Source organism: Arachis stenosperma, chromosome 1, assembly GCF_014773155.1.
Source record: "Arachis stenosperma cultivar V10309 chromosome 1, arast.V10309.gnm1.PFL2, whole genome shotgun sequence".
Lineage (NCBI taxonomy): Eukaryota > Viridiplantae > Streptophyta > Magnoliopsida > Fabales > Fabaceae > Arachis > Arachis stenosperma.
In genome coordinates, this window is record NC_080377.1 from 2,078,935 (window position 1) to 2,091,839 (window position 12,905).

The 12,905-nt window shown below is 35.2% G+C and overlaps 1 protein-coding gene across 1 annotated transcript; it reads left to right on the forward strand.

Moving 5' to 3' along the window:
- Window positions 1–1,358: 1,358 nt before the first annotated feature.
- LOC130937659 (uncharacterized) lies at window positions 1,359–5,734 on the forward strand. The gene is made up of 6 exons (XM_057867099.1): window positions 1,359–1,597; window positions 1,728–1,926; window positions 2,510–2,639; window positions 2,739–2,939; window positions 3,044–3,211; window positions 5,102–5,734. The coding sequence occupies exons 2-6, from the start codon at window positions 1,793–1,795 to the stop codon at window positions 5,552–5,554; spliced, it is 1,086 nt and encodes a 361-aa protein (XP_057723082.1). The 5' UTR covers window positions 1,359–1,597; window positions 1,728–1,792; the 3' UTR covers window positions 5,555–5,734.
- The last annotated feature ends 7,171 nt before the right edge of the window (window positions 5,735–12,905 follow it).

A 12,905-nucleotide genomic window follows, 5' to 3' on the forward strand; every position in this document is an offset into this window, starting at 1 on the left:
TTTCTCTCTTGAAACTAAAAGACAAGGAGAAAAAAAAGAGACATTAACCTTTTGACGACATGTCCTTTTCAACACCTGCACAAGAAGATTAGCGTGACGAATTGTGTCTCTTTCCAAGACAAAGACGATAATAATGCCCACTCCACCCCCACTAACTTAGTGGCTGATCCAGTGAAACTGTTCACTTCCCATCATAAATGAACGATATAGATATTTTCTAGAGAAACAAACACAAATTTATTACAACAAAACCTACAAAGTTACCATTTATTATCATTATTATTAATTGTTATTATTTTTTATTATTTTTATAATTATTATTTCACTGTTTTATCAAAAATCCAAGCTTGATGAAGGACGACGTACGTTGAGTTCGGAGGTTAACATATTCGTATCCAGCTGAGGTATAACTGCACGACAAAAGCTCAACTTGCTAAACGCAAATTTGACAAGTCAAGCTTAGAGGCTATGTACCGTACCTCTAATACGTCGGTGAAATCGCGTTATACCTCTGAGGAACTAATCGAATTCAAAAAGGATAACTGTTGACTACAACAAACTTCTTCCACATATCTCGTACTTCCTAAGATCTTGGCACCTGATATATCAAAAGTCACTAACGAATAATTTACCTGCAGCGACTATAAATAAAAGACCCAGCCGAGGATAAGAGGCTGACTTGAGTGTCATAATTCTTTTTGCAAATACCATATTTGGGTCCGAATTCAAGAGGTTACTTTCCTACTAGACAAAAGGCTTCAAAAGCTCACAGAATAGCAAGGAGCCGACCATAACACGGAGAACATCCTAACCAGAACAAAAGTGTTTGACAAATTTTCTGGTAGTAAAAGTAAAAATAGAAAAAAATTAAAAAATATTTTTTTTAAAAAAATTATAATTTATATCTTTTTTAAAAAGATATTTTTAAACAAAACATATTTTTCATATAATAAATAAATAAATAATATCTTTATATTATTATATTTAAATATAATTAATAGATAAAAAATTTTTTTACATAAAATATTTAAATATAAATTTATTTTTATTTTCTTAAAATAAAAAAAAAACTAAAAAAATATTTTTTTAAAAAAACTCATCTAAAGAAAACTTATGAATAATAAGAACAAACAATGTAATTTTTCTAATGAAAAGTATCACTGATTTTTATGGGACATCTGGAATAATTTTTTTTTCATTTATTTTGTATTTTGATGACCTATTAGTCTATTACAATCGAATCGAAGGATACGAAATTAATTTTTAAGAAATAAAAATAATTGTTAAAAACTAAAGTGTCTTGAATAAAACTAAAGTAACTTCGTTATGACCAATTTGGTATTTATTCTAAAATTTATTTCTGTCGGAAAATTCTCCCCAACTCACACTATACCTTCTCTTTCAAAAATCAACACAACACCGCTGTCTTCTCTTCCAGCTCCTACCAGCTTGCCACCACCGCTCCGCCCTTCATCTCCTGCCACCACCTCCGCCATCGATACAAGCTTCTTGCCGCCGCCGATTATCGTTTCTCTTCGATTCTTCTTCACGCCGCAGCCTCCATTTCCTTCCTCCGCCGACGCAGGCTTACGTCGAGGTAACGCCCCCGCCATCATCTCCCCAGTTCTTGAACCCTAGAACCGTTTTTGCACTCGTAAACATATATTATATTATTCTGATTATCATTTCCTAACTGATTCTTCTGATTATCAATTCGGTCTTTACAGAACAAGCAACGAAGTTGGAAGTGATAGTCAAAGATAAGTAGACAGATACATATTGTATTGGAGAGATGTCGCGGACGCTGGTGCAGCCGATAGGGCAGAAGAGGCTGACCAACGTGGCCGTCGTGCGACTCAAGAAGCATGGCATGCGCTTTGAGATCGCCTGCTACCCCAATACTGTCCTCGCTTGGCGTTCCGGCGTGTAAGCGATCCTTCTACCTATTTTACTTCTTCCTATGCTTTTAAATTGCGGTTGCAATCTGAAAATATGGAAAATGTAATGAAACTGTAGTGGCACTCAAGATGTAGTCCGAATACGGGTTTGGTTTTGTAAGGCTACGTTTGGGTATTTCTAGTCCTCTCTGTTAGGAAATACAAAAAATTTGTGTGTCTCTGTTCACTCCATACCAAGTAAGTTTATGTGTCTCGGTTTCTGTCTCAAGCAATATCCAAACTGAACCTGGAAGGAAGGAGTTTTGCAAATAGAGAAAGTGAGGGGCGAGTCACCTTTAGATCAGTAGCTTTCATTTTGAGTTCCACAAATATCCTCACTTTTGAAGCCAAATCCTCTTAATTCTGCTGATTAAAACCGTGAACACGTAAAATATCCTCACTTTTGGTTTCAGGATCTTCTGCATGAGACACTGAAATTATTCTTCTTGGTTTGTAACACCGAATTTAGTAAGAAGTTGAAAATTATGCAAAAATTGTATGATTAATTTTGGAAACAGAAAATTAATAATGATGAAAACAGATGACATTTTACATTTGTTTTTCAATAACAGGGAGAAGGACCTGGATGAAGTGTTGCAGTCACATACTGTTTATTCCAATGTTTCCAAAGGTGTTCTTGCCAAGTCAAAGGATTTGATTGCTGCTTTTGGGACCAATGATCAGACCAAGATATGCTTAGAGGTCAGATAAAAGAAAAATGATGATGATGATGATGATAATAATCAAGGAAAAAATGTTTGGTGGATGATTGATTAATAAAATGCTGTGTTTTTGTTGCAGGTTTTGAAGAAAGGGGAACTTCAGGTTGCCGGGAAAGAAAGGGAATCCTTGCTGTCGAGTCAGTTCAGGGATATTGCCACCATTGTGATGCAGAAGACATACAATCCTGAGACGCAGCGCCCTTACACTATTAGCATGATTGAGCGCCTGATGAGGGACATTCATTTTGCTGTTGATCCAAATAGCAGTTCCAAGAAGCAGGTCGGGTCTTTTGCATCACTTTTCATTCAACATCTTCACTTTTTAACTGGTTCTGTTTTATAATTATGGTAATTAGTGAAAAGTGGAACCTGTTGTTTATACAGGCTTTGGAGCTGATTCAGGAGCTTCAAAAGCATTACCCTATAAAACGATGTCCGTTAAGAATCCGAGTTGCTGCTCCTGAGGAGGAAGTGCCTGCCCTTTTAGAAAAGTTGAATGAGTGGAAGTCTACCATTATTTCTAAAGAAGGATCTTCTGGTCAGCTATCTGTTGTAAGTCTTTATTTATCCTTCAATTCTTACAAACAAGTTTGGTATGTGTTTCAATTCCTTTATCAATTTTGTACCATTTGTTTTTATGCTTGGTTAGTCTTGGCAAAGTACATCTTGAAATAAAACCTATGTTTGGATAAGATTGTTATGATGGTATGTGATGAATGGAATGGCATTGAATAAAGTTTCCATCTAACTGTCAGATATGTTGAGAGATTGGAAAGCTGTGTCTTATAGTTTTCTTCCCCTTTGCTGTTGCCAAGGGGAACTCATATTTCAATCCTGTATTATCCATGTCCCCATCATGAAATTCTTCTTTTTATCCCCCCTAAATTAATAATAATAATAAAACATGAACAGATCAACTTGACACTCTATCACTATATGTCTATATCTGTGTGTTCATCGCTTGTTGAATATGTATACTAACAAAATTGTGCGGCACATGTCTCCAATAACTGGCCACACCATTTAATTATTTATTATATATTTTTCTTCATTTTGATTGGAAAGCCATTTAAAATCTAAAGATGAATGTTATCCTTGTACCATTGAGATTTGTGTCTGATTCTTAAAATCTCGTCTTGTGAGCCCTAGTTAGTTTAGTTCTTATTCATTTCCTTTGCTAGTCTATGTAATTTGTGTATGTGTAGTGAAAGTAGAAATCTTAAATATTTTTCGGAAATGCTAATTAGAAATGCTGCTCCATGTATTTTCTGGAAGGGGCTTAAAAATAGCTAATCATTATGAATAGATTTGTGCCATGTCCAAAAATTTTTTGTCCCGTGCTAGTGCTATTCAAGCATTGATATATGTGAGTTTTGCTCTGTGGTCCTTGGACTAGCTTTGTGGTACGAAGGTTTGGCATTTAACATTGAAGGGTAAGGGGAAACAGAGGCGTGTAAATGAGGAGGATGAGGAGATTAAGGGTCAAGTTTTGTTAATGTTGTTGAGGAGTACTTATTTAAAAGCAGAAACTGAATCATTTGGCATTTGGCATTTAAAAATGTAGGTATTTTTAAGAGTACTACCCCAAATCGGTCTCTTAGAAATTTTTAGTTATCAACAAATTTTAATCATAAAATAGTCCCACATTAGTTTGTTCGCCTATATGGAGGGACTGATTGAGATTTTTAAAAATTTTTAGGTATTGTTATATCTTTATCAAATAAAGATAAGATTTGATTTCTCTAATTTTTACCAAAATTTGACATGAGGATTGGTTAGTCTAACAAAATAAAAGGTTAGAGACTGATTTGGTGATTAACATTTGATCAGGATTAAAGTGTCTGACTAAAAGTTCCTTGGGGGACTGATTTGGAATGACTCATAAAATTTATAAGATATATTAGAAGTTAGTGGTTTCCAAGCTTTAGAAATCAATTTCTCTCACTTCTACTGTTTCAAATTTTGGGAGAATGCTTTCCTGAAAGACAATTAGATAATTATTTTCTGTTTCTAGAAAATCAGATATAGACAACACTAGAAATTTCGGAAGTATTGAAGAGAGAGAGAGAGTGAAAAACCAGTACTCCTTTTGGTGCTAAAATCACAAACAAATGTGCTCTAACACTTGGCAGTGACAACACATGGCACAGAACTGGCATTATAAGAGAGATTTATTTTCTTGCATTTATTTTTACTTGTTGAAGTTTGTACCTATAATCTAGCATAGTAGCATTAATATACATCAAGAAGTAACGACTAATTCAGTTGTTGCCATTACCTGATTTTGTTGGATATTGGCCATGTTATTTATTGGTTTTTAGCAACGTTCAATCTGTTTAGAACTTGTGTAGTTAGAAATTTCCTTTTCCGTTGTGTATATGGTTAATCTTGAATATGCTAAAATGTGGAGGAAAATTGATATGGTTTCTGATTGGGTTGCAGATCTTTGAATTGGAACCAGGTCTATATAAGGGTTGTCATGACTTCGTTGTGAACAACATGCATGGAAGATTTGAGGTTCTTGCACACTCTCTTTATGTGGATGGGGATACCCAGGTAGAACAATACACTGATGATTATGAGGATATGCCTCCACCGATGACCAAAGAAACTCGCGAATCTGTTCTTGAATTGAATGATAAACTTCAAAAGCAGACAATTTCATCTACGAGTAGGCTGCCTCCTGAGATGCAACAACAAAAGGCAAACAAGTGCAGCACATGCAATGTTTCTTTTGAGGACTCTAAACAGTACAGGGAACACCACAAGAGTGAGTGGCACAAGCACAATATGAAGCGCAAGACGAGGCAACTCCCACCCCTTACCGAGGAAGAGTGCTTGGCAGACATGGAACTGGGTGACTCAAAATCTGATTTGAAGGATTATTCATTTTGAGTTGATAATCATCAAATTGTAGATGTTACTGGATAATCATCTAATTCGAGTCTAGTGTGTATACTTAGTTCAATTTTGTCTTGCATAGTCTGAGTGATAGTAAAATGCTTAACCAATGCTTACATGGGAATACTTGTAATAAAAATACTCCAAAGTAGTCTATGTCTTTTCAAGGATTAATGCTTCCCAATTTTCTCTTAACTTGATGTGTAGATTTCGTTTTGGTGAGGGTAAAAGAAAGAAAAAAAAAAAGGAAAGAAAACAGGAACAAGCTCAGGTCAAGGCTACTGAGGCATATCCTTCTGCAACCAACACGAAGAGGCCGAGTCTTCTCTGGTCCCTTTCTTTGCCATCCAGTAAGTTCAAACTGCATCGACCACCTCTGCACCTGCTTCAGCTCGAAAATATGCAGGATTAAGTTAGTTTCAGCATGCTCATGATGGATTCTCCAATGGGGATACCAATCCAAAGGCTTCTAAAGTCAGTCTCACAAATCAGGAGCAGGAATTTAGGATATCAGCCTCCAAAGTCATAGACAACCCCCTGCCAAATGCTGCAGAATTCATCACGAAGAACGCTTGTGCCCGACACTTTCCCGGAACAACCATGAATCCAATTACCATGGTAGTCACGTAGAACAAACCATAATATGCTCTATGCGTCCTGGGAAGATGCTTCCATCACAGTTCAGCTTGGAAAAGCTAGTATTTGGGCAAGTTCAAGAGGCAAGGAGAGGATAGAAGTTCAAATTGAAAATCGAATTGAGGGTCGATTTCAGGTCTTCCATTAGCAATTGAGCTCAGCACGCTACCTTAGCAGCAGAATTGGTTGAATTGTTGAATACCTGGTAGTTTCTATTCATCAAGACACCAAATACTAGCTGGAATCATTTCTCGATAGGGGAGTGATCCAGTGCCACACTGCGAGTTAGAAGCCAATCATATCCCCTCTTGGTTGAGTAATCCTCTGATTCTGCCTTTTCCCATTTCCACCCCGTGCTTTTCCATTAATGAAACACATTGGGTTATGCTAAGAATTTCAAGCTTGAGAGGTTCAGGAATAGAAGATTATTATAAGTCACAATTACGGAAGTCAATCTCTAAAATGTTTATAACCAAGTTGGGTTGGTGTAGTGGTTAGCTCACTAGTCTGCTTAAGCAAGTGTTGGGGGTTCGAATCCCGCCTTGTGCATGCAGCAATCCATTGGTCATCGGATTAGTTCTTGACCTGTCGGGTTAGGAGATACCGTGGAAAACAAAAAAAATCTCTAATATGCATTCTTTCCATAGCCATCCCTGGTTGCATCCATTTGTGAAACCAAAAGGGACCGGTTAAATCTCCTACACCCCACACAAAGTCACAAACTCCTCCTTAAAGGTTTGAGCCGTTTTGACAATAGCTTTCCAAGTTCAGGAGGCTAAGCCTCTAGCCTTAACAAATAAATTGTGTTTTTTTTTTTTTCAAATATTTGGCAAAATCACGAACCATTATAATAATGTTAGTTTACAAACCTCGTTAATGAACTGAACTCTCTTTTCTAATTTCTACTCTCTTCTCTATCTCAACTATCTCTATCTCTATAAGTTGGAACCGTGTCTCCCATTCTGTCCATCGTGACATGTGTCACTCTCCTAAAATCGCAACTTGCGTTTCCCAAAAATGCTGTCACCTGCATGCCAGCACCTGCAAAACGCAGGCCATGTTTTGTAGAAAAAGCTACAAAAAAGCAGTCAAAGCATGGTTGGCCTTATCTCCTGCATGCATGCAATAAGCCACGTGTCATCGTATCAGCGTTCCTGAACCTACAAAATGCAGGTCACATTTTTGCCAAACCCAAGCTGCTTTTTGCAGCTCTGCGACAGTGCGACTGGAACGACCCATATATCATTAATTCATTATATCTACGTATCCTAAAACTACTCAATATCTTTGCGTTACACCATTTTTCTTTCCATAACAAAATTAATTTGTAGTAAAAAATATACTTTACTCAACCTGAAAATATTAAAATTTTATTAGTTTAATTTTAGGGTCTAAAATCTAGCCATGATCTAAAAAATGTGCACATTGGAACTAGGGATACGAACACAAACCGAACATTCTTTGTACCAATTGAATTATCCGAGACTTGGCCCATTATTGCCATCTGAAAATTATGATACAAAAAACAATAAGGTATTTAAGATCAAAATTAAACTCGATGTTAAAAAAAGTTTTCCATTCACAGTTTACTAATATTCTATCTTTGAAAACAAATTTATCTAAATTAGCTTTTAAAATTTTAAAATTTGACCCTTTAATCTTTTAAATTTTAAAATATATAAAATAATTTTTAACATTTATTTTCATTAGACAATATAATTTCTTTTCATTAGTTACTAATGGTAATTGCTAACGTGATACGTTGACTCACACATATGGCTGTGAAGTGTTCACGTGTGCTGGATAAATCAATCCCAAAAAAATGAAATAAAAAATAATTTATAAAAAATTTTAAAAGTCTCTAAAAAATAAAAAATAGTCCCTGCAAATTATTTATACATAATTATTTTTAAATTGATAACTTCTAATTTCATTGTTTATTTATTTATTTTAAATTTAATTATTCATATATACAAAAAATAATGCATTTTCAAATCTTAAATTATAAATTAATTTTGAAGTTTTTGAAAAAAAATAATTTAAAATAATTAAATGAACTTATATTTATTTTTGATCATATAAAATATTAATTTAATTGTAAGTACCATATTCTATGATCATTATTTAATGATAAAGAAGAGAATAAGCTAATAAAAAATTTATTTAATATAAATTTTTCACATAAATAATTAAAAATATTTGTGCAAATACTTATGAAGATAACAACACTTTGAAACTTGCATGCAGTGTGAACCAAGTTATTTATGAAGTCAAATTTGTAAATTTTGGTCAATTACAATTACAAAGTCAATGTGAATAATTTATAAAATCTCTTTTCTAATACTTTGTAACACTTGAAGAAGAAATGTCTTGATAAATTCAAGTATTTTGTTTATATTTTTTTTCAAAATTTTGGAATTCATTGGTTGTAATGTTGCATAAAATAGACTTGTAGTTAAAATCATTTGTACTATTATAATTAACAGCTATACAAAGAAAAAGTATATTTGTTTCACTTATAAATATTTTTCTAAGTTTATTTGGTATTAATATTTGAATTAATCTCTACATACAAGTGATTTTGTTATACAAATCTTACAAGTCCTCTAATTGATATTACGTTCAAACGCGCTTGTTATGCACATATGTTAACAGATTTTTAATTTTTGAAAGGATTCCGTTTTCTTTTTCGAATTTCTTGCATTCTCTTTCTCATTCTTCATTTACGTGCTTTTCTCTCTCTGTTCTCTTTCTTCGTTATTCTCGATTTTCATTATTTTTTGACATCAAGCTCTGAAATCGTTTTTGAAGATAATGGATAATTCAACTTCAGATTGTCAGATGAAGCAGTGCGTGAACCTTGCCTGTGAAATTTGCTGTTAATTCTTCCTTGTTTGAATTGAATCTAATGTACTAGTTCTGATTAGAATTAATATAATCTTGTCCATTTTATATCAGACGTTCGGGCGTAGATCAGGAATATTTGGGTGTATTTTTATAAAAGTTTGGATGTATTTACAATTTATGACTTTTCATCTGACGGAGGGTGAATTGTCTTATTCTTTTAGTTGAATTGTTTTAGTTTTTATTTAGTTATGATTCATGAATATGATTTTTGTTATTTTTTATGATGGTTTTATAGTTGTATTTGCATTCTATAGTTTATGCTTGTTTTAATATGGTGTATTTTGCAGCCCTTCTGTGGTGTATTTTGCAGCCCTTGCTGATTTTGGTGGTTGATTTTAGTGTACACGTAACATAACTCATTTCTATATCTACAGCAAATTTGGGTGTAAAAATGAAGATATTTGGGTGTATTTTATTCTGATGAGTTCTGTATAATTCAAAACTCTTCCTCTTCCTCCTCTTCATATTCTGCTGCTTCTTCTTCTTCATCTTCTTACTTTATATTCTCATAATTTTTTTAGGAGGAAAAAATCAAGCAAAGAAGAAAAAAATACATAATGTTGCAAAATCAAAAGAAGAAGGAGAAGAAACACGACGATGAAGATGAAACACGCGAAGAAAAAGGAGGAAAAACACAAAGAAGGAGGAGAAGAAGGAGGAAGAAGAGGAGGAGGAGGAACGCTAAGAAAAATGATAGTTGTGATTTTCATCGAGGAAGAAGAAGAAGAGTCGTTCATAATGGTGAGTAGCGCACTTTGAAAACAGGAAGTGATTGAGTAACGTGCGTGTATTTACTCTTGAATGTGGGAGTGTAATATGCGTGTGTTTTGTTGAGTTTGTGTCAACTTGTAAGACTTGTAAGCCAAAAAGGCTTGTATGTGTAGTATACTGTAAAACAATTATTCCCCACATACAAGCTATTTTACCATACAAGTCCATACAAGTCATTTTTTTCTAAATCACTCTCACGCGCAGATCTTACGCACGCATATTTCATGCGCCTCTTAATTTAACAGATTTCAATCAACGCGCGCACGTTCTTCTTCTTCTTCTCTTTGGTTATCGTCGTCACCAACACCACCAACACCACCACCACCTCCTCCTCTTCCTCCTTCTTTTTTCATTGAAATTTCTCCTCCTCCTTCCTTTTCCTCCTTCTCCTCCTTATCTCGTTGTTGAAGATAATGAATAATTCAGGTTTAGATTATCAAATAAACTAAAATGAAATTGATTATTGTTTTGAATTCAATCAAGTAGTTGAGATGTGGTTCGATTCTTTGTTGAGGAACAAAGAAGCTTCCTAAGACGGGTAGGAGAAGAGGCAAAGTGGGATGGAAATGGAAGCGCGGAAGAGATGTGGAGGAAGATGACAGAAGTTATTAGAAGAACAGTAAAAGAAAGTTTTGGTGAATCTAAAGGAATAGGACCAAGAGACAAGGAGTCCTGGTGGTGGAATGCGAGTATACAAGAAAAGATAAAGATAAAAAGGGAATGCTTTAAAGAGTGGTCTCTATGCCGCAATGCAGATAACTGGGAAAAATATAAGGCGGCTAAGAAAGAGACAAAAGTGGCTGTAAGTGAAGCAACGACAAGAGCATATGAGGGTCTCTACCAGTCTTTGGGCACGAAAGAAGGAGAAAAATGTATATATAATCGCAAAAAGTCGGGAAAGAAGAACGAGAGATTTGGATCAGGTTAAGTGCATAAAGGATAAGGATGGAGAGGTGTTGGCCCAAGAGGAGAAGATTAATGAAAGGTGGAAGAGCTACTTCTACGAGTTATTTAATGAGGGACAGAAGACTCTTCCGAGCCTTGGTCGATTATGCACAAGGGAAGAAGATCAAAACTTTGACTACTATCGAAGGATTCGAGACTTCGAGGTAAAAGAGGCTGTAAAGCAGATGAAAAATGGCAGGACAGTAGGACCTGATAATATCCCGATTGAGGTTTGGAAGGGTCTTGGAGGAAAAGGCATCAACTGGTTAACCAAGCTTTTTAATGAGATTTTAAGGTCAAAGAAGATGCCTGATGAGTGGAGAAAGAGCACCTTGGTACCTATCTACAAGAATAAGGGGATATACAAAGTTGCGGAAACTATAGAGATTAAGCTTATGAGTCATACTATGAAGTTATGGGAAAGGGTGATAGAACGGAGGTTGAGAAAAGAGACACAAGTAACAGAGAACCAATTTGGATTTATGCCAGGCAGATCTACCACTGAAGCGATATACCTATTAAGAAGGATGATGGAGAGGTATCGTAGTAATAAAGGGATCTGCACATGGTGTTTATTGATTTGGAAAAAGCGTATGATAGGGTACCAAGGGAGGTCTTATGGAAGGTTTTAGAAAAGAGGAGAGTAAGGATTGCATATATTCGGGCAATCAAAGACATGTATGATGGGGCCACAACTAGTGTGAAGACTCAAGGTGGTGTGACAGAGGAATTTCCTATTGGTATAGGATTACACCAGGGATCATCCTTAAGTCCATACCTTTTCACATTAGTCTTGGAAGTACTCACAGAGCACATCCAAGAGCCTGTGCCATGGTGCATGCTTTTTGCCGATGATATCGTCCTTATGGGAGAGTCAAGGGAAGACCTAAATAAGAAGTTGGAGTTATGGAGAGAAGCTCTAGAAGTGTATGGTCTGCGCATAAGCCGTAACAAGACGGAATATATGGAATGTAAATTCAGTCTGAGAAGGGAAAACTCTAATATAGAGGTGAAGATTGGAGAAAACATCCTACGAAAAGTTAAAAGTTTTAAGTATCTTGGGTGCATCATACAGGATAATGGAGAGATTGAACAGGATGTAAATCATAGGATCCAAGCAGGTTGGTCAAAATGGCGGAGTGCATCTGGTTTTATATGCGACAAAAAAGTGCCTTTAAAACTTAAAGGTAAATTCTATCGCACCGCTATAAGACCGGCTATGCTGTATGGTACGGAGTGTTGGGCAGCTAAAGGGGAGCACGAACATAAGCTGAGTGTGGCAGAGATGAAGATGTTGAGATGGATGAGTGGTCATATGCGATTGGATAAAATAAGGAATGAAGATATAGGGGAGAGAGTTGGAGTAGCACCCATTGTGGAAAAGATGGTTGAATCGCGTCTCAGGTGGTTTGGACATGTGGGAAGAAGACCGGTAGAACATCCAGTCAGAAGGGTGGATGAGATGGAAGATGGACAAAGAGCGAAAGGCAGAGGAAGACCTAATAAGACCATCCGTGAGGTGGTCAAACGAGATCTACATGTAAACGGTCTCTCTGTAGACATGATACATGACAGAACACAATGGCGTCGTTTGATTCATGTAGCCGACCCCACTTAGTGGGACAAGGCTTTGTTATTATTTGTTTTGTTGTTGATGGTTTGAATTGAATGTAATGTAAAAGTTTCGTATTAAAGAAAATATTTTTCTGTATTTACAGTAAATTTGGGTGTAATACAGATATTTGGGTGTATTCTTTAAGAAATTTTGGTGTATGTGTGTTGATAAATTCTGTATAATTCAAAACTCTTCTTTTTCCTCCTCATTTTCTGCTGCTTCTTTTTTTTTTCTTTTTCATCATCATCATCTTTTTTTTTTCATATTCATCTTTTTTTTCTTATTTTATCTTCTCAAGTTTCTTCTTATTTTACTATTTTACCAAGAATAAAAACAAAAAAATCAAACAAAGAAGAAGAAGAAACACATAATGATACAAAATTACTTGGAAGAGGATGAATTTACATTCATTCAACTAAAAGAAAGAAAGAAATAAGGAAAAAAAGAAGAAAAAAAATGCAGCATTAGAAG

Bases quoted from the DNA above. Each gene is read 5' to 3' on its own strand.
- LOC130937659 (XM_057867099.1), top strand. From the start codon at position 1,793: ATGTCGCGGACGCTGGTGCAGCCGATAGGGCAGAAGAGGCTGACCAAC. The intron at 1,927-2,509 runs GTAAGCGATCCT...TTTCAATAACAG, and splicing joins CTCGCTTGGCGTTCCGGCGT to GGAGAAGGACCTGGATGAAG. The intron at 2,940-3,043 runs GTCGGGTCTTTT...TTGTTTATACAG, and splicing joins ATAGCAGTTCCAAGAAGCAG to GCTTTGGAGCTGATTCAGGA.